This window comes from Coregonus clupeaformis, unplaced genomic scaffold (assembly GCF_020615455.1).
Source record: "Coregonus clupeaformis isolate EN_2021a unplaced genomic scaffold, ASM2061545v1 scaf0089, whole genome shotgun sequence".
Classification (NCBI taxonomy): Eukaryota; Metazoa; Chordata; class Actinopteri; order Salmoniformes; family Salmonidae; genus Coregonus; species Coregonus clupeaformis.
This window is the reverse complement of record NW_025533544.1, coordinates 703,757-727,574: the sequence shown is the minus strand read 5'-3', so window position 1 is coordinate 727,574 and position 23,818 is coordinate 703,757. Positions and strand designations below refer to the sequence as shown.

Here is a 23,818-nt window from a genome sequence, read left to right as displayed (position 1 = left end):
CACATACACTTACAGGATTTCATTTAAAAGAAACAGAACGGCTGAAGATGCCTTTAGAGACTGATCTGTGGTCTGTTTTAGAGGTTTCCAACCAAAATGATCAAGTTCAGGAATAATGGTAAAGGTAGATCCCACAGATCCTAGATCTGTGCCTGGGGGTCAACTTCAACCTGAACCTAAAAAAAGACCCAGCAGCTAAAATGACCTTTGAACTCCTCCCAGACCTGAGGGGCTGAGTCACAATAGTCTTAACGTGGTCTCCTCTCCTCTATCCCAGTCTCCTTCCCTTCATCTGCATTGACCTGAAAGGACTGGACTGGTGAAAGCAAATACCTGGAAAGGCATGCAAAATGTTGCTGTCCCCTACCCAGTGTTCATACATCACTGCAGATGAAGGAGAGGAGACGAGGAAGACAGAATCCAGGAAGTAAAACAGGCTCCATTACAGACCAGTGTAGTGTGTTGGTAACATATGAAGCTGCTAGATGTGAACAGTATTTACTGACGTAGCAACATCAGGCTACATTACATGTCCCTCTAAGCTAGGCTGGAACACACACTACGGAAAGAAGCGCTTTTTCTGTACTGTGTCCTGCGGTGTGTGTTCGCGGTCGCTTACTCCAAACACAAATCAACCCTAGTGTGTGTGTGTGTGTGTGTGTGTGTGTGTGCCAAATGCACGGTCAGCAAATCACCCAGAGAGAAAGAAAGGGGTCAAACCACTGTTTAAAACACACACACACACACACACACCCCACAAGAGAAATAGGGTGCCCTTTTGTGACTCAGAGTGAACCCTATCGGCTAGAGGAGTGTACTAGTGTTTACTTGGTAGATAGTAACCCATCTACAGTAGGCCTAAATTCAATCATTAATGAGTTTAGCTCTCCCACACTCCAAACGCAACCTATGGGACCAGGTCAAAAATAGTGCACTATGTAGGGAATAGGGTGCCATTTGGGATGCAAAATATATAACTAGTACTGGTCAGGATAGGTGAAAACCCCAGGCAATGTGTATGGGCCAACCAATGAGCAGCCAGTACCTTACTGTACATTTCAACGGCAGACGTTTTACATTCAATTAAACACAGGACCCACTAGTCCTAGCTAATATAAATCACCTCCCATGTCAGAGCTATGGATCAGGACCTGTATTCATAAAGCCTCTCTGAGTAGGAGTGGTGACCTAGGATCCTCCCGGTCCATAATAATCCGATTCATTATGATCTAAAAGGCCAAACTGATCCTAGATCACCACTCCTACTCTGAGAAGCTTTATGATTCGTGGGCCATATCCCATTTAGCGCTCTGTTGAGAGAAACTGGCTGTTCCAAAATCCGCACTAGCATACTACTTAGAATATATTGGGCATGCATACTTAGTAGTGCGCTAGTATAGATATCGGGACATAGCCTATAAATAGTGAAGTTAGGTTAGTTACCCCAACTGGCAGTGTAGCACATACTTAAATATAATCAACCAAATAACAGATATGTTTGGTTTACTTGTGCATTCAAAAACCTAAAACAGGAAACGTCTGTCTACTTCAGGCTCTGATTGGAAGGTTCTGATCAGGTGACAGGAAGTGGAGGAGCTAAATGTTGCAGCAGCCAATCGGGTTTATTCTGCGTTACACAGAGGATGGCAGGGCGACGTCCAAAATGAGAGCCTACTCCATATATAGTGAACCAAGTTTGGAGTGCACTAAATAAAGGAATAGGGTACAATTGACACCAAGGAGGAACTTGCTTGATTAGGAGACTTGCTTGATTAGGAGACGTACAACATACACGTTGTTGGCAGGCGTTTTGTAGTGTGTGGTGTAGTTTGCTGTTGTTGCCAGAGGGGGGAGCTAGAGCGCGTGTGTGTCCCTTTAAAACAGATGGTAATATTTATATGTGCAGCTTTCGGCATCCAAACCATAATATAACACAAACAGATCTGGCCTGCTGAACTACATATGGACCAAACTCTTCTCTCCACTCCACTCTCCAAACTAACAACAAAGTAAGGAGAACATTCAGGAAATGGCAGATCCACTTTTCATCCTACCAAACTCCTGTTTAACACCACTGCAGTGGCACTGTTTGACAAGGACACCAGTAATGTTGCCACCCACACCAGTAATGTAATGGGAGAGCTAGCCAAGCCAACACAACATATATTTCTAATCTGCTGTCAAACCAAAGAGAGAGACCATCAGGACGATCTTGACTACGATGATGACTATGACAAAGCATAACGATCCCTAATCGCTGATCTTCTTCTGCAATGTCAAATCCTGTCACACTGATGGGTTGCTCGGCCATCGTTGGCTCCTGTCTGCTGAAGATCCTCCATCCATCCTCTTGGCGCTCCACAGTGCAAAGCTCCGCTGTAAAGCCTGGATATTTATAACGGATGGTGGGCTGGGCTGGGCTGGGCTGGGCGGGGCGGGGCCTGTGGCAGCCCAAGCCCCTCCCTCTCAAATGCTGAGTCCCAATCCCATTGGCTGGTTCAGTCCCGGGACTGGTAGAACAGGATGTAACCCGACTCAGAGTTCTTGGAAATGTCCGACGTCAGACCGTAGAACTCCTCGATCGCCTGGGCGTCGATTTTCTAGAGAGTAGGAGAGGATGAGAAGAGGGAGGAGTTTAAGATTAGAGAAGAAGGACAAGAGACACCATAACCTGTTACTCACCATATGTCTCGAGACAGACGTAGAGCGACGTATAGTTCACCATATACATACAGTACCAGTCAAAAGTTTGGACACACCTACTCATTCAACGGTTTTTCTTTATTTTTTAAAATGTTCTACATTGTAGAAAAATAGTGAAGACATCAAAACTATGAAATAACACATATGGAATTATGTACTAACCAAAACAGAGTTCAACAAATCAAAATATATTTTATATTTGAGATTCTTCAAAGTAGCCACCCTTTGCCTTGATGACAGCTTTGCACACTCTTGACATTCTCTCAACCAGCTTCATGAGGAATGCATTTCCAACAGTCTTGAATGAGTTCCCACATATGCTGAGCACTTTTGGCTGCTTTTCCTTCACTCTGTGGTCCAACTCATCCCAAACCATCTCAGTTGGGTTGAGGCTGGGTGATTGTGGAGGCCAGGTCATCTGCTGCAGCACTCCATCACTCTCCTTGGTCAAATAGCCCTTACACAGCCTGGAGGTGTGTTTTGGGTCATTGTCCTGTTGAAAAACAAATGATAGTGGGACTAAGTGCAAGCCAGATGGGATGGCGTATCGCTGCAGAATGCTGTGGTAGCCATGCTGGTTAAGTGTGCCTTGAATTCTAAATAAATCACAGTGTCACCAGCAAAGCACCCCCACACCATCATACCACCTCCTCCATGCTTTACGGTGGGAACCACACACGCGGAGATCATCCGTTCACCTACCCTGCGTCTCACAAAGACACGGCGGTTGGAACCAAAAATCTCAAAATTGAACTCATCAGACCAAAGGACAGATTTCCACCGGTCTAATGTCCATTGCTCGTGTTTCTTGGCCCAAGCAGGTCTCTTATTATTATTGGTGTCCTTTAGTAGTGGTTTCTTTGCAGCAATTCGACCATGAAGGCCTGATTCACACAGTCTCCTCTGAACAGTTGATGTTGAGATGTGTCTGTTACTTGAACTCTGTGAAGCATTTATTTGGGTTGCAATTTCTGAGGCTGGTAACTCTAATGAGCTTATCCTCTGCAGCAGAGGTAACTCTGGGTCTTCCATTCCTGTGGCGGGCCTCATGAGAGCCTGTTTCATCATAGCGCTTGATGGTATTTGCGACTGCACTTGAAGAAACTTTAAAAAGTTCTACATTTTCTGGATTGACTGACCTTCATGTCTTAAAGTAATGATGGACTGTTGTTTCTCTTTGCTAGTTTGAGCTGTTCTTGCCATAAAATTGACTTGGTATTTTACCAAATAGAGCTATCTTCTGTTTACCACCCATACCTTGTCACAACACAACAGAGATATAGATAGATATATATATATATATATATATATATATATATATATATATATATATATATATATATATATATATATCACACATATATACATACACACATACATACACACACCACAAGTCAAAAGTTTGGACACCTACTCAGTCAAAGGTTTTTCTTTATTTTTGCACTGTAGAAAAATAGTGAAGACATCAAAACTATGAAATAACACACATGGAATCATGTAGTTAACAAAATAGTGTTAAAAAAAATCAAGACATATTTTATATTTGAGATTCTTCAAATAGCCACTCTTTGCCTTGATGACAGCTTTGCACACTCTTGGCATTCTCTCAACCAGCTTCATGAGGTAGTCACCTGGAATGCATTTCAATTAACAGGTGTGCCTTGTTAAAAGTTAATTTGTGGAATTTATTTCCTTCTTAATGCATTTGAGCCAATCATTGTGTTGTGACAAGTTACAGAAGACAGCCCTATTTGGTAAAAGACCAAGTCCATATTATGGCAAGAACAGCACAAATAAGCAAAGAGAAATGCCAGTCCATCATTACTTTAAGTCATGAAGGTCAGTCAATATGGAACATTTCAAGAACAAGTGCAGTCGCAAATACCATCAAGCGCTATGATGAAACGGGCTCTCATGAGGACCGCCACAGGAATGGAAGACCCAGAGTTACCTCTACTGCAGAGGGTAAGCTCATTAGAGTTACCAGCCTCAGAAACTGCAGCCCAAATAAATGCTTCACAGAGTTCAAGTCTCAGACACATCAACTGTTCAGAGGGGACTGTGTGAATCAGGCCTTCATGGTTGAATTGCTGCAAAGAAACCACTACTAACGGACACCAATAATAAGAAGAGAACTGCTTGGTCAAAGAAACACGAGCAATGGACATTAGACCGGTGGAAATCTGTCCTTCGGTCTGGAGTCCAAATTGGAGATTTTTGGTTCCAACTGCTGTGTCTTTGTGAGACGCGGTGTGGGTGAACGGATGATCTCTGCACATTTAGTTCCCACCTTAAAGCATGGAGGAGGTGTTATGGTGTGGGGGTGCTTTGCTGGTGACACGGTCTGTGATTTATTTAGTATAAAGAAGGTACACTTAACCAACATGGCTACCACAGCAATACGCCATCCCATCTGGTTTGGGCTTAGTGGGACTATCATTTGTTTTTCAACAGAACAATGACCCGACACACCTCCAGGCTGTGTAAGGGCTATTTGATTTAAGAAGGAGAGTGATGGAGTGCTGAATCAGATGACCTGGCCTCCACAATCCCCAGACCTCAACCAAATTGAGATGGTTTGGGATGAGTCGGACCGCAGAGTGAAGGAAATGCAGCCAACAAGTGCTCAGCATATGTGGGAACTCCTTCAAGACTGTTGGAAAAGCATTCCAGGTGAAGCTGCTTGAGAGAATGCCAAGAGTGTGCAAAGCTGTCATCAAGGCAAAGGGTGTCTATTTGAAGAATCTCAAATATGAAATATATTTTGATTTGTTTAACACTTTTTTGGTTACTACATGATTCCATATGTGTTATTTCATAGTTTTGATGCCTTCACTATTATTCTACAATGTAGAAAATAGTAAAAAATTAAGAAAAACCCTTGAATGAGTAGGTGTTCTAAAACTTTTGACCGGTAGTGTATATAGTTCAGCATATACAGTGAGGGGAAAAAAAGTATTTGATCCCCTGCTGATTTTGTACATTTGCCCACTGACAAAGAAATGATCAGTCTATAATTTTAAATGGTAGGTTTATTTTAACAGTGAGAGACAGAATAACATCAAAAAAATCCAGAAAAACACATATAACAAATGTTATTATTTGATTTGCATTTTAATGAGGGAAATAAGTATTTGACCCCTCTGCAAAACATGACTTAGTACTTGGTGGCAAAACCCTTGTTGGCAATCACAGAGGTCAGACATTTCTTGTAGTTGGCCACCAGGTTTGCACACATCTCAGGAGGGATTTTGTCCCACTACTCTTTGCTGATCTTCTCCAAGTCATTCAAGTTTTGAGGCTGACGTTTGGCAACTCGAACCTTCAGCTCCCTCCACAGATTTTCTATGGGATTAAGGTCTGGAGACTGGCTAGGCCACTCCAGGACCTTAATGTGCTTCTTCTTGAGCCACTCCTTTGTTGCCTTGGCCATGTGTTTTGGGTCATTGTCATGCTGAAATACCCATCCACTACCCATTTTCAATGCCCTGGCTGAGGGAAGGAGGTTCTCACCCAAGATTTGACGGTACATAGCACCGTCCATCGTCCCTTTGATGCGTTGAAGTTGTCCTGTCCCCTTAGTAGAAAAACACCCCCAAAGCATAATGTTTCCACCTCCATGTTTGACGGTGGGGATGGTGTTCTTGGGGTCATAGGCAGCATTCCTCCTCCAAACACGGCGAGCTGAGTTGTTGCCAAAGAGCTCAATTTTGGTCTCATCTGACCACAACACTTTCACCCAGTTCTCCTCTGAATCATTCAGATGTTCATTGGCAAACTTCAGACAGCCCTGTATATGTGCTTTCTTGAGCAGGGGGACCTTGCGGGCGCTGCATGATTTCAGTCCTTCACGGCGTAGCGTGTTACCAATTGTTTTCTTGGTGACTATGGTCCCAGCTGCCTTGAGATCATTGACAAGATCCTCCCGTGTAGTTCTTGGCTGATTCCTCACCGTTCTCATGATCATTGCAACTCCACGAGGTGAGATCTTGCATGGAGCCCCAGGCCAAGGGAGATTGACAGTTCTTTTGTGTTTCTTCCATTTGCGAATAATCGCACCAACTGTTGTCACCTTCTCACCAAGCTGCTTGGTGATGGTCTTGTAGCCCATTCCAGCCTTGTGTAGGTCTACAATCTTGTCCCTGATATCCTTGGAGAGCTCTTTGATATTGGCCATGGTGGAGAGTTTGGAATCCGATTGATTGATTGCTTCTGTGGACAGGTGTATTTTATACAGGTAACAAGCTGAGATTAGGAGCACTCCCTTTAAGAGTGTGCTCCTAATCTCAGCTCGTTACCTGTATAAAAGACACCTGGGAGCCAGAAATCTTTCTGTTTGAGAGGGGGTCAAATACTTATTTCCCTCATTAAAATGCAAATCAATTTATAACATTTTTGACATGTGTTTTTCTGGATTGTTTTGTTGTTATTATGTCTCTCACTGTTCAAATAAACCTACCATTAAGATTATAGACTGATCATTTCTTTGTCAGTGGGCAAACGTACAAAATCAGCAGGGGATCAAATACTTTTCTCCCCTCACTGTAGTTCACAACTTTTCTCCATGTGTAAAGCTCAGCTGGTAGAGCACGGCGCTTGTAACGCCAAGGTAGTGGGTTCGATCCCCGGGACCACCCATACACAAAAAAAATGTATGCACGCATGACTAAGTCGCTTTGGATAAAAGCGTCTGCTAAATGGCATATTATTATATTATTATAATTAAGAGAGCCCTGTATTTCTGTGTTCTGTGTTAGTGGTCATACACATTTTGGAACTCTTTAAGAATAGTATTATGGTTATGATACATTTAGGGCTGGGCGATATGGACAAAAATCCATATCGCGAATTACTTGCCTGAATTGATGCGATAACGATTAGTTGAACGATAACTTTATAACACTAATGTGCACCACATTTATTTTTTAATTATTTTCAGTTTATCGTCCCAGGTAGAACATGTAGATACAAACAACCCTCAGTGAGGTTTTAGAGGCCCTCCTCTTAGCCGCAGAGACAAAATGTAGCTGGTTTAAAGCGAATTTCCTGCAATTCTACACATTTGGCTTATGAAGTGTTCTCATCCTACCCGAGTGACTCAAACAAAGTCAATGGGGGCCCCATGCCATGAAATGTTTTGATTCTCTCTGACTGTCTAGTTTTTATTTTGGTGATAGTTCTCAAAGATTATTATTTAAAAATGATATTGCTCCATTACATTTTCTACATACTTTATATATTGTTTTAGTCATTTCATTTTACACTGAAAACATTTTACCATCCCGAAAAGAAATCACACATTTGGAATATATATATATATATATTTTTTTATGTTGTGGTGCTGCTGCTAAATGCATGTAGGGGAAAAACTGGATCTAGGATCAGCCTACTGTCCCTAAACCCTAACCATTCAAAAGGTAAAACCCAAACCTGATCTGAGACCAGTGTCTTGGAGTTAACATGTTACCAAGCGGAAACTCCATCACTCAGCCAGATCCTGCACGTCCACCAGATGTTCAGATGGGACTCATTCCCATAGTGGAAAAACCACTAGACACTGATCTAAGATCAGTTTTGCATTCTCCCCTCTAATGGTTACACTGGGTAAACAGAGTAAGATGACCCTAGAGCTGTGCCTATGGGAAGTGTCTACCCGGAATGGAAAAAGCAGGCCCCTCGATTGCTATAACATACCACTGCGGGTACATTTAAAACAAAACCATATATGGGGAGAACAAGTATTTGATACACTGCCGATTTTGCAGGTTTTCCTACTTACAAAGCATGTAGAGGTCTGTAATTTTTATCATAGGTACACTTCAACTGTGAGAGACGAAATCTAAAACAAAAATCCAGAAAATCACATTGTATGATTTTTAAGTTATTAATTTGCATTTTATTGCATGACTTAAGTATTTGATCGCCTACCAACCAGTAAGAATTCCGGCTCTCACAGACCTGTTAGTTTTTCTTTAAGAAGCCCTCCTGTTCTCCACTCATTACCTGTATTAACTGCACCTGTTTGAACTCGTTACCTGTATAAAAGACACCTGTCCACACAATCAAACAGACTCCAACCTCTCCACAATGGCCAAGACCAGAGAGCCGTGTAAGGACATCAGGGATGAAATTGTAGACCTGCACAAGGCTGGGATGGGCTACAGGACAATAGGCAAGCAGCTTGGTGAGAAGGCAACAACTGTTGGCGCAATTATTAGAAAATGGAAGAAGTTCAAGATGACGGTCAATCACCCTCGGTCTGGGGCTCCATGCAAGATCTCACCTCGTGGGGCATCAATGATCATGAGGAAGGTGGGGGATCAGCCCAGAACTACACGCAGGACCTGGTCAATGACCTGAAGAGAGCTGGTACCACAGTCTCAAAGAAAACCATTAGTAACACTACACCGTCATGGATTAAAATCCTGCAGCGCACGCAAGGTCCCCCTGCTCAAGCCAGCGCATGTCCAGGCCCGTCTGAAGTTTGCCAATGACCATCTGGATGATCCAGAGCAGGAATGGGAGAAGGTCATGTGGTCTGATGAGACAAAAATAGAGCTTTTTGGTCTAAATGCCACTCGCCGTGTTTGGAGGAAGAAGAAGGATGAGTACAACCCCAAGAACACCATCCCAACCGTGAAGCATGGAAACATCATTCTTTGGGGATGCTTTTCTGCAAAGGGGACAGGACGACTGCACCGTATTGAGGGGAGGATGGATGGGGCCATGTATCGCGAGATCTTGGACAACAACCTCCTTCCCTCAGTAAGAGCATTGAAGATGGGTCGTGGCTGGGTCTTCCAGCATGACAACGACCCAAAACACACAGCCAGGGCAACTAAGGAGTGGCTCCGTAAGAAGCATCTCAAGGTCCTGGAGTGGCCTAGCCAGTCTCCAGACCTGAACCCAATAGAAAATCTTTGGAGGGAGCTGAAAGTCTGTATTGCCCAGTGACAGCCCCGAAACCTGAAGGATCTGGAGAAGGTCTGTATGGAGGAGTGGGCCAAAATCCCTGCTGCAGTGTGTGCAAACCTGGTCAAGACCTACAGGAAACGTATGATCTCTGTAATTGCAAACAAAGGTTTCTGTACCAAATATTAAGCTCTGCTTTTCTGATGTATCAAATACTTATGTCATGCAATAAAATGCTAATTAATTACTTAAAAATCATACAATGTGATTTTCTGGATTTTTGTTTTAGATTCCGTCTCATAAAATTTTTGTTTTAGATTCCGTCTGTGATAAAAATTACAGACCTCTACATGCTTTGTAAGTAGGAAAACCTGCAAAATCAGCAGTGTATCAAATACTTGTTCTCCCCACTGTACTACTATTGTGTGGACTAAGAGCCATGTATTTAGAGTTGGGACATTGAGGGTTCTACATTATGATGCATTTACATGAAAACTAAATTCTATGGCAGCCATGTTAGCGCCCCATTAACATTACATGGGGATTATTTGACCAATACTATGTAACTGAATGTCTAGAATTAGAACATTTCAAATTCTAAGTCGGCCCAACTCTCTAAATATACTGAACCAAAATATAAATGCAACATGTAAAGTGTTGGTGCTACGTTTCATGTGCTGAAATAAATGACCCTAACATTTTTTCCAGACAAACAAAAAGCTTGTTTCTCTCAAATTTGGTGCACAAATTTGTTTTACATCCCTGTTAGTGAACAGTTCTCCTTTGCCAAGATAATCCATCCACCTGATGGTGTGACATAAAGAAGCTGATTAAACGGGGCATGCTCATTACACAGGTGCACCTTGTGCTGGGGACAATAAAATGCCACTAAAAATGTGCAGTTTTGTCACAACACAATGCCACAGATGTCTCAAGTTGAGGGAGCGTTCAATTGGCATGCTGACTACAGGAATGTCCACCAAAGCTAGTGCCAGAGAATTAAATGTTCATAAGCCACCTCCAACGTCGTTTTGGAGAATTTGGCAGTACGTCCAACTGGCCTCACAACCGCAGACCACGTGTAGCCACGCCAGCCCAGGACCTCCACATCTGGCTTCTTCAGCTGCAGGATTGTCTGAGACCAGCCACCCGGACAGCTGATGAAACTGAGGAGTATTTCTGTCTGTAATGAATAATGAAGCCCTTTTGAGGGGAAAACTCATTCTGATTGGCTTGGCCTGGCTCCCCAGCCCAGTCATGTGAAATCCATAGATTAGGACCTAATTAATTCATTTCAATTGACTGATTTCCTTATATGAACTGTAACTCAGTAAAATCGTTGAAATTGTTGCGTTTATATTTTTGTTCAGTGCATTTGGAATGTATTCAGACCCCTTTACTTTTTCCACATTTTGTTAAAGCCTTATTCTAAAATGGATTAAATAGTTTTTTCCCCCCTCAATCTATACAGGAAATTTTTGCACATTTATAAAAAACAAATTAAAACAATTAAATATCACACGGACAGCTGATGAAGCTGAGGATTATTAGCTAACATTTTTAAAAACCTGTTTTCGCTTTGTCATTACGGGGTATCGTGTGTAGATTGATGAGAAAAAAAATATTTGATCCATTTTAGAATAAGGCTGAAACGTAACAAAGTGTGGAAAAAGGGAAGAGGTCTGAATACTTTCAGAATGCACTGCACATGGCTCTGTGTGGACTTATTCCCAATGTGATCTGGGCTGAAAGCATTTCAACAGACACAGTCTACTTTACTTTCTACAAGGGGTGAAGTCGTTCATACTGTGCTGTGAGTGAGTGAGACTACCATATGTACAACCCATCACACACACCTTTTCACTTTCTCTCCCATGATCCTCCGGCTCATCCTACTAACTAATCTAAAACTGGTATTCCCAGCGTCTCTCCCGCTCCCAAATCCCTTATTCATAAAAATTCTCCATTACTCACACAGCCACCAGGATCTATCTGGGTCGACCGGAGCAGAGCGTAGCTCTCCATTACTCACACAGCCACCAGGATCTATCTGGGTCCACCGGAGCAGAGCGTAGCTCTCCATTACTCACACAGCCACCAGGATCTATCTGGGTCCACCGGAGCAGAGCGTAGCTCTCCATTACTCACACAGCCACCAGGATCTATCTGGGTCCACCGGAGCAGAGCGTAGCTCTCCATTACTCACACAGCCACCAGGATCTATCTGGGTCGACCGGAGCAGAGCGTAGCTCTCCATTACTCACACAGCCACCAGGATCTATCTGGGTCGACCGGAGCAGAGCGTAGCTCTCCATTACTCACACAGCCACCAGGATCTATCTGGGTTCACCGGAACAGAGCGTAGCTCTCCATTACTCACACAGTCACCAGGATCTATCTGGGTCCACCGGAGCAGAGCGTAGCTCTCCATTACTCACACAGCCACCAGGATCTATCTGGGTCGACCGGAGCAGAGCGTAGCTCTCCATTACTCACACAACCACCAGGATCTATCTGGGTCCACCGGAGCAGAGCGTAGCTCTCCATTACTCACACAGCCACCAGGATCTATCTGGGTCGACCGGAGCAGAGCGTAGCTCTCCATTACTCACACAGCCACCAGGATCTATCTGGGTCGACCGGAGCAGAGCGTAGCTCTCCATTACTCACACAGCCACCAGGATCTATCTGGGTCGACCGGAGCAGAGCGTAGCTCTCCATTACTCACACAGCCACCAGGATCTATCTGGGTCCACCGGAGCAGAGCGTAGCTCTCCATTACTCACACAGCCACCAGGATCTATCTGGGTCCACCGGAGCAGAGCGTAGCTCTCCATTACTCACACAACCACCAGGATCTATCTGGGTCGACCGGAGCAGAGCGTAGCTCTCCATTACTCACACAACCACCAGGATCTATCTGGGTCCACCGGAGCAGAGCGTAGCTCTCCATTACTCACACAGCCACCAGGATCTATCTGGGTCCACCGGAGCAGAGCGTAGCTCTCCATTACTCACACAACCACCAGGATCTATCTGGGTCGACCGGAGCAGAGCGTAGCTCTCCATTACTCACACAGCCACCAGGATCTATCTGGGTCCACCGGAGCAGAGCGTAGCTCTCCATTACTCACACAACCACCAGGATCTATCTGGGTCCACCGGAGCAGAGCGTAGCTCTCCATTACTCACACAGCCACCAGGATCTATCTGGGTCCACCGGAGCAGAGCGTAGCGGAAGGAGGAAGGCATTCCAGACTCCGTTGGGAGCAGAAATCTTTCAAATACTTTTAGCGTTTTCTCTTGCCTGCCTGGAGTGCCAGATGGGTGGGGTTTGCACTCCTTGAGAGTATTATATTCGTTCCATTGTGCCAGGCAAGCATATTCAAGCCCAGATAAAGTATTTGAAATTATTGCAAATAGTACTTGAACCCAGGTCCGGCAGGGAGTAGGGGGGTGGACTGCAGCCTGGAATACCTGATGGGTCTCTATGGATGCTGTAAATGAGTTAGTAGAATCTGAGATCTACTGGTTTACACTAGGAGTGTGAAAGCTATGCATTGTGTCAGTTGTTGACAACACATCATTACTGGAGGCGCCTGCAGAGACAGTTATTGCCTGGGCCGATCCGTAAAAACAACCGTTTATTTTACCGCTCTGTTTTGCTCGTCTCCAGCAAACCATATCTTTAACACTAGACTGGCCGGGCCTCAAGGCATCCCAGTTTAAGCCTTTGGGGCGTCAACATTCTAACGGCCTAATAAATACATTTAATATATGCTATCGCAAAAATAATCATTTGGTTGTGTTTATGAAGGTCTTAAAATATAATAATATTAGAATACAATACACATTTCAAAGAACACAATAGCATTGTCATTAGTTTATGTTACAATTCTGTTAAGGCAGGTCTTAGGAAACATTATTAAAGTAAGAAAATTGATTTCAAAAAGAACAGAACAGCATATATTAAGTTGCATTATGTTACTAGTCTGTGCCCAGTAGCCTAGGTTATATGCTGCAGCGAGTGCTCAAGTGTGGAACACAAGGAATTGAGGTTATTCTACAAAAAAAAAGTGATAATTTGAAATGGACCCCATTTGCTCAATTTTGAGAGTTGTTTGACAAATGTAGGCGTTTTTGAAACCTTAGAATCTGCTCTTTCCAATAGATTATAGAAAACGACCTGCATGAACCTCGGTAGGATTATTTGAAAAAAAAGTTACTTTTTGGTAAACTCCGTTCCCTTCTTTGTCAATTACCCACGCTGCTCTGCAGTCTCTTCATTCACAAGGCAATTTATAATATTGTCACCCATCAGACTATTGTCTATTTATTCTTGTCTTTAGGCTACATCTATTATTATATGTGTGAAATTAGTATCGATATAGTTTAGGTGTAGTTTCGATGGGCCATTGTCAGATGTAGCCAACTGTCGGGTGAAGGAAGGGCGGGGCGGGGGGGAGGGGGGGGGATGACATCATCCTAAAACTGCGGTTTGTAAATTCAAATCAAAATTCTAACAACGTTAGTTTGTTAAAGACTTACTTAGGAAAAGTCAAGGGCTGAGGGGTCATGACAAAAAACGGCAGAGATATAATTTGAGAACCCAGTTTGAGTGTTAGATAGGTGTCCTATAGATGAAGATTAGATTGAAGAAAGAGAGAAATAGAGGGGGGGAGATTATTGAAGAGGTCAATCCCTCCTTACCTCTACGATGTCGTCATCAAACAGGAGCCAGAACCCATGACTCTTCACTATGGTGATGTAATGACCACGGTTTGGACCACTGGGGACAGAGAGAGGAAAGTATTCACACCCCTTTACTTTTTCCACATTTTGTGTTACAGCCTGAATTTAAAATTGATTAAATTGAGATGTTGTGTCACTGGCCTACACACAATACCACAATGTAAAAGTGGAATTATGTTTTTAGAAATGTTTACTAATTAATAACAATTGAAAACTGAAAATGTATTGAGTAAAGTATTCAACTCCTTTGATATGGCAAGCCTAAATATGTTCAGGAGTAAAAATCTGCCTAACAAGTCACATAACAAGTTGCATGGACTCCCTCAGTGCAATAATAGTGTTTAACATGATTTTTGAATGACTACCTCATCTCTGTAGCCTACACATACAATTATCTATAAGGTCCCTCAGTCGAGCAGTGAATTTCAAAACACAGATTCAACCACAAACACCAGGGAGATTTCCCAATGCTTCGCAAAGGGCACCCATTGATAGATGAGAAAAATATAATAATAAGCAGACATTGAATATCCCTTTGAGCATGGTGAAGTTATTAATTACACTTTGGATGGTGTATCAATACTCCCAGTCACTGCAAAGATACAGGCGTCCTTCCTAACTCAGTTGCCGGAGAGGAAGGAAACCGCTCAGGGATTTCACCATGAGGCCAATGGTCACTTTAAAACAGTTACAGAGTTTAATGTCTGTGATAGGAGAAAACTGAGGCTGGATCAACATTGCAGTTACTCCACAATAGTTACCTAAATGACAGAGTGAAGCCTGTACAGAATCAAAATATTCCAAAACATGCATTCTGTTTGCAATAAGGCACTAAAGTAATACTGCAAAAAATGTGACAAAGAAATTAATTTATGTCCTGAATACAAAGTGTTATGATCAACACCCAACTTGACAGAGGATGAAGAATTTTAAAAATAATAATGTGCAAATATTATACAATCCAGGTGTGCAAAGCTCTTAGAGACTTACCCAGAAAGACTCACAGCTGTAATCACTGACAAAGGTTATTCTAACATGTATTGACTCAGGGGTGTGAATACTTATGTAAATTAGATATTTCAATTTGCAAACATTTCTAATAACATGTTTTAACTTTTTCAGTATGGGGTATTGGTTGTAGATGGATATTTTTAACCCATTTTGAATTCAGGCTGTAACAACAAAATGTGGAATAAGTCCAGAAAGTATTCATACCCCTTAAGGCACTGTACACATTTTAGACAGGAGTTAATGACCACGGCTTGGACCACTGGAGACCGAGAGGACGACAGACATACACGTTAGAGTTATCACAAAAGACTGCTGTGTGTGTCTATCAATCTGTACGTCTGTTCAAGTTACCAGACACACACACCCTCGCTCTCTGTCTCTCGCTCTCTCTTTACCTTCCACAGTGGACGACCTCGGCAACCAGGTCGTACATGCGGTCGGGGTTGGTGTGTGTGTGAGTGTGACCGTACCTTCCACAGTGGACGACCACGGCGACCAGGTCATACATGCGGTCGGGGTTGGTGGCGTCTCCTGAGGTGTTGAAGAGGCGGAGCTCCAGAGGGAAGACGACACGATAGGACAGCTTGGTGTAGCGATGCAACTGGTCCATGTACTTAAACCTCTTCAGATGTAATGCCAGGATCATAGGGAGCTTCTTCACACGCATCCTATATAATATAATAATAATAATGATGAACAATGTTAGATTTAGTAAGGCGGCAGGTAGCCTAGCAGTTAAGAGTGTTGGGCCAGTACCTGAAAGGTTGCTGGTTCGAATCCCAGAGCCAACTAGGTGAAACATCTGCTGATGTGCCCTTGAGCAAGGCACTTAACCCTAATTGCTCTTGTAAGTCACTCGATAAGAGCGGCTGTTAATTGACTAAAACGTAAGTGTAAAATGTGGTATTAGGGTTAATGTTAGGGTTAGTATTAGGGTTAATGTTAGGATTAATGTTAGTATTAGGGTTAATGTTAGTATTAGGGTTAATGTTAGTATTAGGGCTATTATTTAAACCTCTTCAGATGTAGCACCATTATCGTCACACGCATCCTATTTATAATAATATAGAACATATTCATATTTGACTGTAGGATAGGATGGTGTAGTGATGCAGCAAGGAATTGCTCTTATGCTGTGTGTTTTGTTAAGTGTGCAGATATTTCTATTTCTTTATTATATTTTTGGTATCTGGAAAACGGCAGATGTGCGCAGCTGACGCAGTACACTGCTTTTGGAACTAAAGCCTTTCCATTCCTGCACCACCCAAATGAAGTGGGCTTTTTAGGGGGGAGTAGACGCCTGGACTGTGATGGTTGGGGCCCTTAGTTGGGAGTGTTTAAGTATTCAACCCCAGATACACAGCACCCTTCACACGCCTCTCCCCTATTTCACCTAGAAATGTTGTGCGTATGTTTTCATATGTAGGATGTGAGCCATTTAAAAAAATCTACGTAGTTCTGTCCTTGAGCTGTTCTTGTCTATTAATGGTCGGTATTATGTCATGTTTCATGTGGACCCCAGGAAGAGTAGCTGCTGCTTTCGCAACAGCTAATGGGGATCCTAATAAAATGCCAATACACTAATGGAGACGATCAAGTGCACTTAACATCCGAACATGGACCAGGCCAAGCTACAGTTTGTACTTCAGCCAGTTGGTATACAGAGCTGTATTCAAAACTAACTACAAAACAACTCACTCTGCAGCATCCAAGTGAAAACAATAATGCACTTTTCAAAACAGACCATTTCTCCTAGCAACAACAGTGGCCATTTTTGTAGTGTTAGCCTGCATTTCCCACCATCATCATCTATGTCAAATCCAACTGCTCACCTTTTCTGTGCTTCCTGTTTACTCCGACACTGTTCACAGTAGTACTTGTATTCACTACAAAGTGTCTCGGTGTTGCTGAAACCCCTGTGGAGGGAAGAAACAGAGATGGAGCATTCACAGTGACGTCACGCATGGAGTAACGAAGTGGACTAACACTTTCTCCAACTGAACATATCTGTGTGGTCCAGGTGTGTGTCAACACACACACACACACACACACACACACACACACACACACACACACACACACACACACACACCCCTACCTGAGACAGTGTGTGATGGAGGTGTTCTGCTCCACGTCAACAGACAGGTCCAGGAAGTCCTCATCTTTACTGCTCACCTGGACACACAGAGCCAGGCAGGACACTGGTTATATTAACTCTAAACACAGTACAGTATCAGGAAACGGCTCATGGCCCCATTGAATTCCGTCATTTCAAATCCAATAACAGTCTCCATTTTGGCTCTCCTTCTGCCGTTAAAAGTATTCGAAAACTGGCACAGGCAGACATCCATTACAGCTCCTGGGCCTATTAATTTCCTTTATTTCAAATGCAATAACAGTCTCCATTTTGGATCTCCCTCTCCCATCACAGTATAGTATTTGGAAACTGGCATAGCCCAGCCTCCATTACGGCTCTCTGCCCCATTCATCACCCTATTAACAGTCTTCATCTTGGATCTCCCTCCACTTACAGCTTCACAGTTGAGGCAGCGCGTCTCGTTGGTCAGGGTTCCCTGGAAGATCTCGTGGACCCAGGTCTGCTGTGTCTTCTCTTCCTCTCCTCCTCCCGTCCCGCCCCCAACTCCTCCGTTCTGCAACAGCTTTCCATTCTGCTGGCTCTCCTGGCTCCTCTCCTCCTGCAGCAGGTCAGCGATAGTGTTGAGGAGGTAGTTAAGGAACTCATGGGCATCCTGTTGCATGTAGTTGTCAAACAGCTCTGGAGGGAGAGAGAGAGAAGAAGGAAGAGCTTTGAATCGTCTAAAATTGCTACATTTCTCCATTCTCCCCATCACTCCTTCCTTCCTCCCTCCCTCACCATTTTCTTTCCTCAGTCGTGAGATGAATTTCTTGGGAGGGATGACTCCCACCTTCTTTTTCTGCGTGGCGATGCTGAAAAAAATCCATTGCAACTTATTATTACTTATTTCTAAGTGCTGGCCTTCTGCCCCATGTTCTCTTTTTTGGTTCCACCCTTTAATTTGTTTACGCAAGAGGATAAGAGTGGAGCTAAGAGTTCCGCATGTTCTCTCCCTGTACCTGTTGAAGAGGTCAGAAAGACAGGTGAGCAGTGACTCTTTACGTCTGGGCTGGACCTTGTAGGCCAGGACCTTCTCCCTGAACGGACGGCAGAAGTAGAGGGCCTGCAGCACCGAGTTACAGTAACAGGTGTTCCCGAACTGGAAAAAAAAGAAGAAAAAAAAAGAGAGCGCGCGAAGAGTATTGTGTTACAATTGTTGGCAAAAGTGTTACCATGGTACTGTAACGATTGGCAAATATTGTGTTGGTGCAGGTGCATGCTGTGAAACTTACGTTGACCAATAGCTATGGTTAATATTGTTGTGTTGGTACTTACGTTGACCAATCCAAAGTAGTGTTCATTAACGGGAAACTGTTCTGGTCCAATCTCCTTCTCCAAAGCAGAGGCATTGGCGCCCTGGAAGACAAAGTAAGTATTACATGTACATTGATTTTAGCAAGCAGACACTATGATCCAGGCCGTATTCTAGGCAGGCCAACCATCTCAATATCCACACAAGCTGTTTAGCATTCTTGGATAACTTGTCATGCATTATAGGCTATTAAGTATGAATATTGGGACAACGGGTGAATCGAATTAGGCTATCTGACCCCTGAGTTCGGCACATCTAAGAAGTTAGTATGCTTGGCTTGAATGTAGTATGCTAGTATAATTATTGGGACAACGCCTAGTTAGATTCTCTTTGGCCAGCGCTACACACTGCTCAAGTGTATCCCCACCCCATTTGACCCCTAAGTTATCTTTGCGATGTGCAACAATATTTCACAACCATTATGTTAAGGCTTTTACATTTACATTTACATTTACGTCATTTAGCAGACGCTCTTATCCAGAGCGACTCACAGGAGCAATTAGGGTTAAGTGCCTTGCTCAAGGGCACATCGACAGATTTTTCACCTAGTCGGCTCGGGGATTAGAACCTGCGACATTTCGGTTACTGGCACAACGCTCTTAACCTGCCTGGGACTCCACTAGTCCAGCATCACGTTGGGACAGAAGGTGTGGACCCATAGAGATAGACGACTCGAGATAGAACTGTCACAGATGCCATAATGGAACAGATGTTTGGTCCCCCTAGTACTTATTCATCATTACACATTTCCTAGGCATTCATTTGCATGCTCTACAGTCTATGGCATCATCATATAGGAAAGGCAACAGCTGATTGAATGACAAAATATCTGTGTCTGTCTGTGACGATTCCATATGACTCAACAGATCTAGAAGATGCAGAGACAGACGGACGACAGACCACACACACACACACGGGTAAACTGGCTTGCTAACCCCCTCATCGCGCACTCTAAATTAAGAAAGGCTGTGTGGGAGAATTCTCCCTGATGTCCGTCATTCCTCTCAGCCAAATTACGGTTCGACTTAAATCTGCCACCGGATTATACGCTTCTTTGCCAGTGAGTTGGGAGTCGATGTAAATAAATAGTCACTTGTTTGTCAAATGTGGGGAGCCCTGAGAATATGATTATATAACAAACTCAGGGTGGCACTCTGGTGTCTCGTTGCCTGGCAACTGATGTTTAGACAGAGACGGGAGGAAACTGGTTGAGTTGCATTTCGGGTGGAACTCCAGGTATTCCAGAATGATACAGCCAACCAGCACTCTGCCATTCCATAGAATTGAGCTGATGGCTACATAACAAACCAATTAAGCTTGAGCTAAAAAGCATTGAGGGGACTCGATTATCTGGCCCGGGTTACCCCGGTGGGAGGAGTTTGCACCGGGTCAAAAGTGATTACATTCGTTTTGGAACCAGGCTCTCAGCTGCCCAGTTCTGGCTGAGAGCGAAGTTGGCTCAAAACAAAAGTGACGTAGGCTAGATTAAGCATGTGGAGTAATGAGTAGGATTCAGTGTTTTCACATGCAAACATAATTGCTCGATAAAAATGCTTTATCTGCCTTCCCAATGAAAACTGTACGGAGTAAAAAAAATATAAAAAGGCAACATGTAAAGTGTTGGTCCCATGTTTCATTAGCTGAAATAAAACATCCCAGAAATGTTCCATACGCCACAAAACGCTTCTCTCAAATGTTGTGCACAAATTAGTTTTACATCCCTGTTAGTGAGCATTTCTCCTTTGCCAAGATAATCCATCCACCTGACAGGTCTGGCATATCAAGAAGCTGATTAAGCAGCATGATCAGTACACAGGTGCACCTTGTGTTGGGGACAATAAAAGGCCACTCTAAAGTGTGCAGTTGTGTCACAACACAATGCCACAGATGTCTCAAGTTGAGGGAGCATGCAATTGGAATGCTGACTGCAGGACTGTCCACCAGAGCGGTTGCCAGATAATTGAATGTTCATTTCTCTACGTATGCCGCCTCCAACGTCGTTTCAGAGAATTTGGCAGTACAGCCAACCGGCCTCACAACCGCAGACCACGCGTAACCAGGCCAGCCCTGGACCTCCACATCGCAAATCCTCACCTTCGATGGCCACCGGCACGCTGGAGAAGTGTGCTCTTCACGGATGAATCGCGGTTTCAACTGTACTGGGCAGATGGGTGTAGTGTGGGTGAGCGGTTTGCTGATGTCAATGTTGTGAACAGATTGACCCATGGTGGCGGTGAGGTTATGGTATTGGCAGACATAAGCTACGGACAACGAACACAATTTCATTTTATCGATGGCAATTTGAAAGCACAGAGATACCATGACGAGATCCTGATGCCCACCGTCGTGCCATTCATCCACCGCCATCACCTCATGTTTCAGCATCATAATGCCCGGCCCCATGTCGCAAGCATCTGTACACAATTCCTGGAAGCTGAAAATGTCTCAGTTCTTCCATGGCCTGCATACTCACCAGACATGTTACCCATTGAGCATGTTTGGGATGCTCTGGATCGACGTGTACGACAGCATGTTCCAGTTCCTGCCAATATCCAGCAACTTCGCACAGCCATTGAAGAGGAGTGGGACAACATTCCACAGGCCACAATCAACAGCCTGATCAACTCTATGTGAAGGAGACGTGTCGTGCTGTATGAGGCAAATGGTGGTCACAGCAGATACTGACTGGTTTTCTGATCCACGCCCCTACCTTTAAAAAAAAAAAAAAAAAGGTATCTGTGACCAACAGATGCATATCTTTATTCCCAGTCATGTGAAATCCATAGATTAGGGCCTAATGATTTGATTTCCTTATATGAAGTAAAATCTTTGAAATTGTTGCGTTTACATTTTTGTTCAGTGTAAATCATATTTTTTTAAATTACATTAAAATAATGAGATGGTGTTGGTGGCTTCTCAAAACAAATCAAATGTTATTCTCATAGGTGTCCTCTCAGGTAAAGGCAGAATATTCCTCATGAGACAGAATCCGTTTGCATGTGGACCCTTCTAGAGGACAGAGGCGGTCCCTTCTACGTAGAACAGGGGCTATATTTGTCCCCTAGTTCAGTGGTCCACTAACCCGACAGCCTGATGTGAAGGAGATGTGTTGCATGAGGAAAATGGTGGTCACACCAGATACAGACTGGTTCTCTGATCCACAGCCCTACTTTTTTTTTTTTAAGGTATCTGTGACCAACAGATGCATATCTGTATTCCCAGTAATGTGGAATCCATTAAGGTCTAATTTATTTATTTCAATTGACTGTTTTCCTTATATGAACTATAACGCTGTAAAATCTTTGAAATTGTTGCATGTTGCGTTTATATTTTTGTTCAGTATAGTTTGAAAATTCGAACACATATTTTATGGAAAATTGGACGTTTCTGGACGATGTTCCTTGCTGCCTTGTTGACAACATGACCCAGCGGCGCAGATTACTGTTCGATTTGAGAAGGGCGCTCCTCCCTCATCGCTTTTGGCCATTCACATCACCGGCCATATCCCGGTGCACCGCCGCTAAGGTTAATATAAGAGCCAACTTATGCTTGATCCGACAATGTGGTCGGAGGTGACGCAATTGCGAAGCCTCCAGAGGCACACAGACGCCAACTTGAGCTCTGTACCACATCGCAGTGCGCCTCAAATTTTGTAACATGACAGGTTGACGGTAGATGGGGGCGGGAGGTCCTGTATAAACACAAACTCACTTCCTTGTCAATACCCTGACTTCTGCAGAGGCCAGTAAATACTGCACAGCCAATGCAGACGTCACACCAGGCAGCGCCTTTAACTCCCTCTGACCTCTGCCTTTTAATAATAGCTATAGAGCTAGCTTACTTGCTAAACTCAGCTAACTAACTATGTTAAAATCTTGTTAACTAGTCAGAGGAATGTTGTTGGCAAGCATCTGTTCAGTAGTAGCTGGCCATCTAAAATGTAGTTACTTGAAGTTGAAAGGTTGAGCAATGATTTCACTACTAGCTAGCGTAGCTAGGTTCCAAATGATTTGATCAAATAAACGCCTACGATGACTGAGAAAGCTACATAGTTCGCCAAGTAACTGTCAAGACAGCTTTGTATTATTGATAACTAGCTAGCATCATCTCGTGGCTAGGATATTTGCTAGCCAACTAGCTAATGTTAGCTAGCTTGTTAGCTTAACTAGATACCCCTGTTCATCCACCTTCAGAACAAGCCCGTGCAGTCTAGTGATCCCAAAGATACTGGTTCTTCTATCGGTGGTGATACATTTAGTTGTTGAATTTCAAGAGGGCAAAGTACCAATTACAGCCAACTATTTATTAAAGGTTTGCTTAGAGATCTAGCTAGGTACGTTAGCTAGCTGGCTAACTAGCCAACTTTCTGGAAAACCTCAGTCATGTCCTGTTTGCCAGGTTAGCTAGCATTAGCCAATTAGCTAGCTGCAAGGAGCACATCATCGCATAGGAAAGAACGAATTGTAAACAGAAAAATACCGTACCATCGTACAAATCGAGGCGATCTTTCGGACTGTCATCAGTATTTCCATCCGTCTATCGCCATATTATTGGACCGAAACCCAATTTTAAAACGTTGACAGCCGCTACGGCTGTTGGAGTTCCGGGGAGACGCACCGTCCAGTTTGGGGATGAGGGAGTGTCGCTGGCTGGTTGATGCACGGTGCACTGCTGCCCAGATATACACTGTTTACTCATAGGCCAGTTTCTGGGCTCGGCAATTAGGAGGCGAGAACGAGGCTCGCAGTTTAAAGTGGAAGGATTATAATTGACGGGTCGTCGCGCAAATAATAAATTATAACAGGCTAAATTGTAGCCTAGTCTACCACTGCATGGTCATACAGAATATTGGCAAAATGTGGAAATAGTTGGTTGAACTAAATTACTCTGTAGGCGTAGTCTATTTCCAAAAATATTTTGTTTTTAGCCTTCAATTCCAGCAATTGATTCAATGTACTCATTGAATTATACTTGACTGTCTTGAAATGTAG

The 23,818-nt window shown here is 43.5% G+C and overlaps 1 protein-coding gene across 1 annotated transcript; it reads right to left on the bottom strand.

Moving 5' to 3' along the window:
- Positions 1 to 471: 471 nt before the first annotated feature.
- LOC121554139 (ubiquitin carboxyl-terminal hydrolase 12) lies at positions 472 to 23,512 on the bottom strand. Its single transcript, XM_041867591.2, has 10 exons — positions 23,312 to 23,512; positions 18,791 to 18,871; positions 18,475 to 18,614; positions 18,254 to 18,327; positions 17,910 to 18,154; positions 17,477 to 17,553; positions 17,211 to 17,294; positions 15,849 to 16,046; positions 14,326 to 14,404; positions 472 to 2,600 (listed from the first exon to the last, which is right to left on the bottom strand). The coding sequence occupies exons 1-10, from the start codon at positions 23,357 to 23,359 to the stop codon at positions 2,499 to 2,501; spliced, it is 1,128 nt and encodes a 375-aa protein (XP_041723525.1). The 5' UTR covers positions 23,360 to 23,512; the 3' UTR covers positions 472 to 2,498.
- Between the last annotated feature and the right edge of the window lie 306 nt (positions 23,513 to 23,818).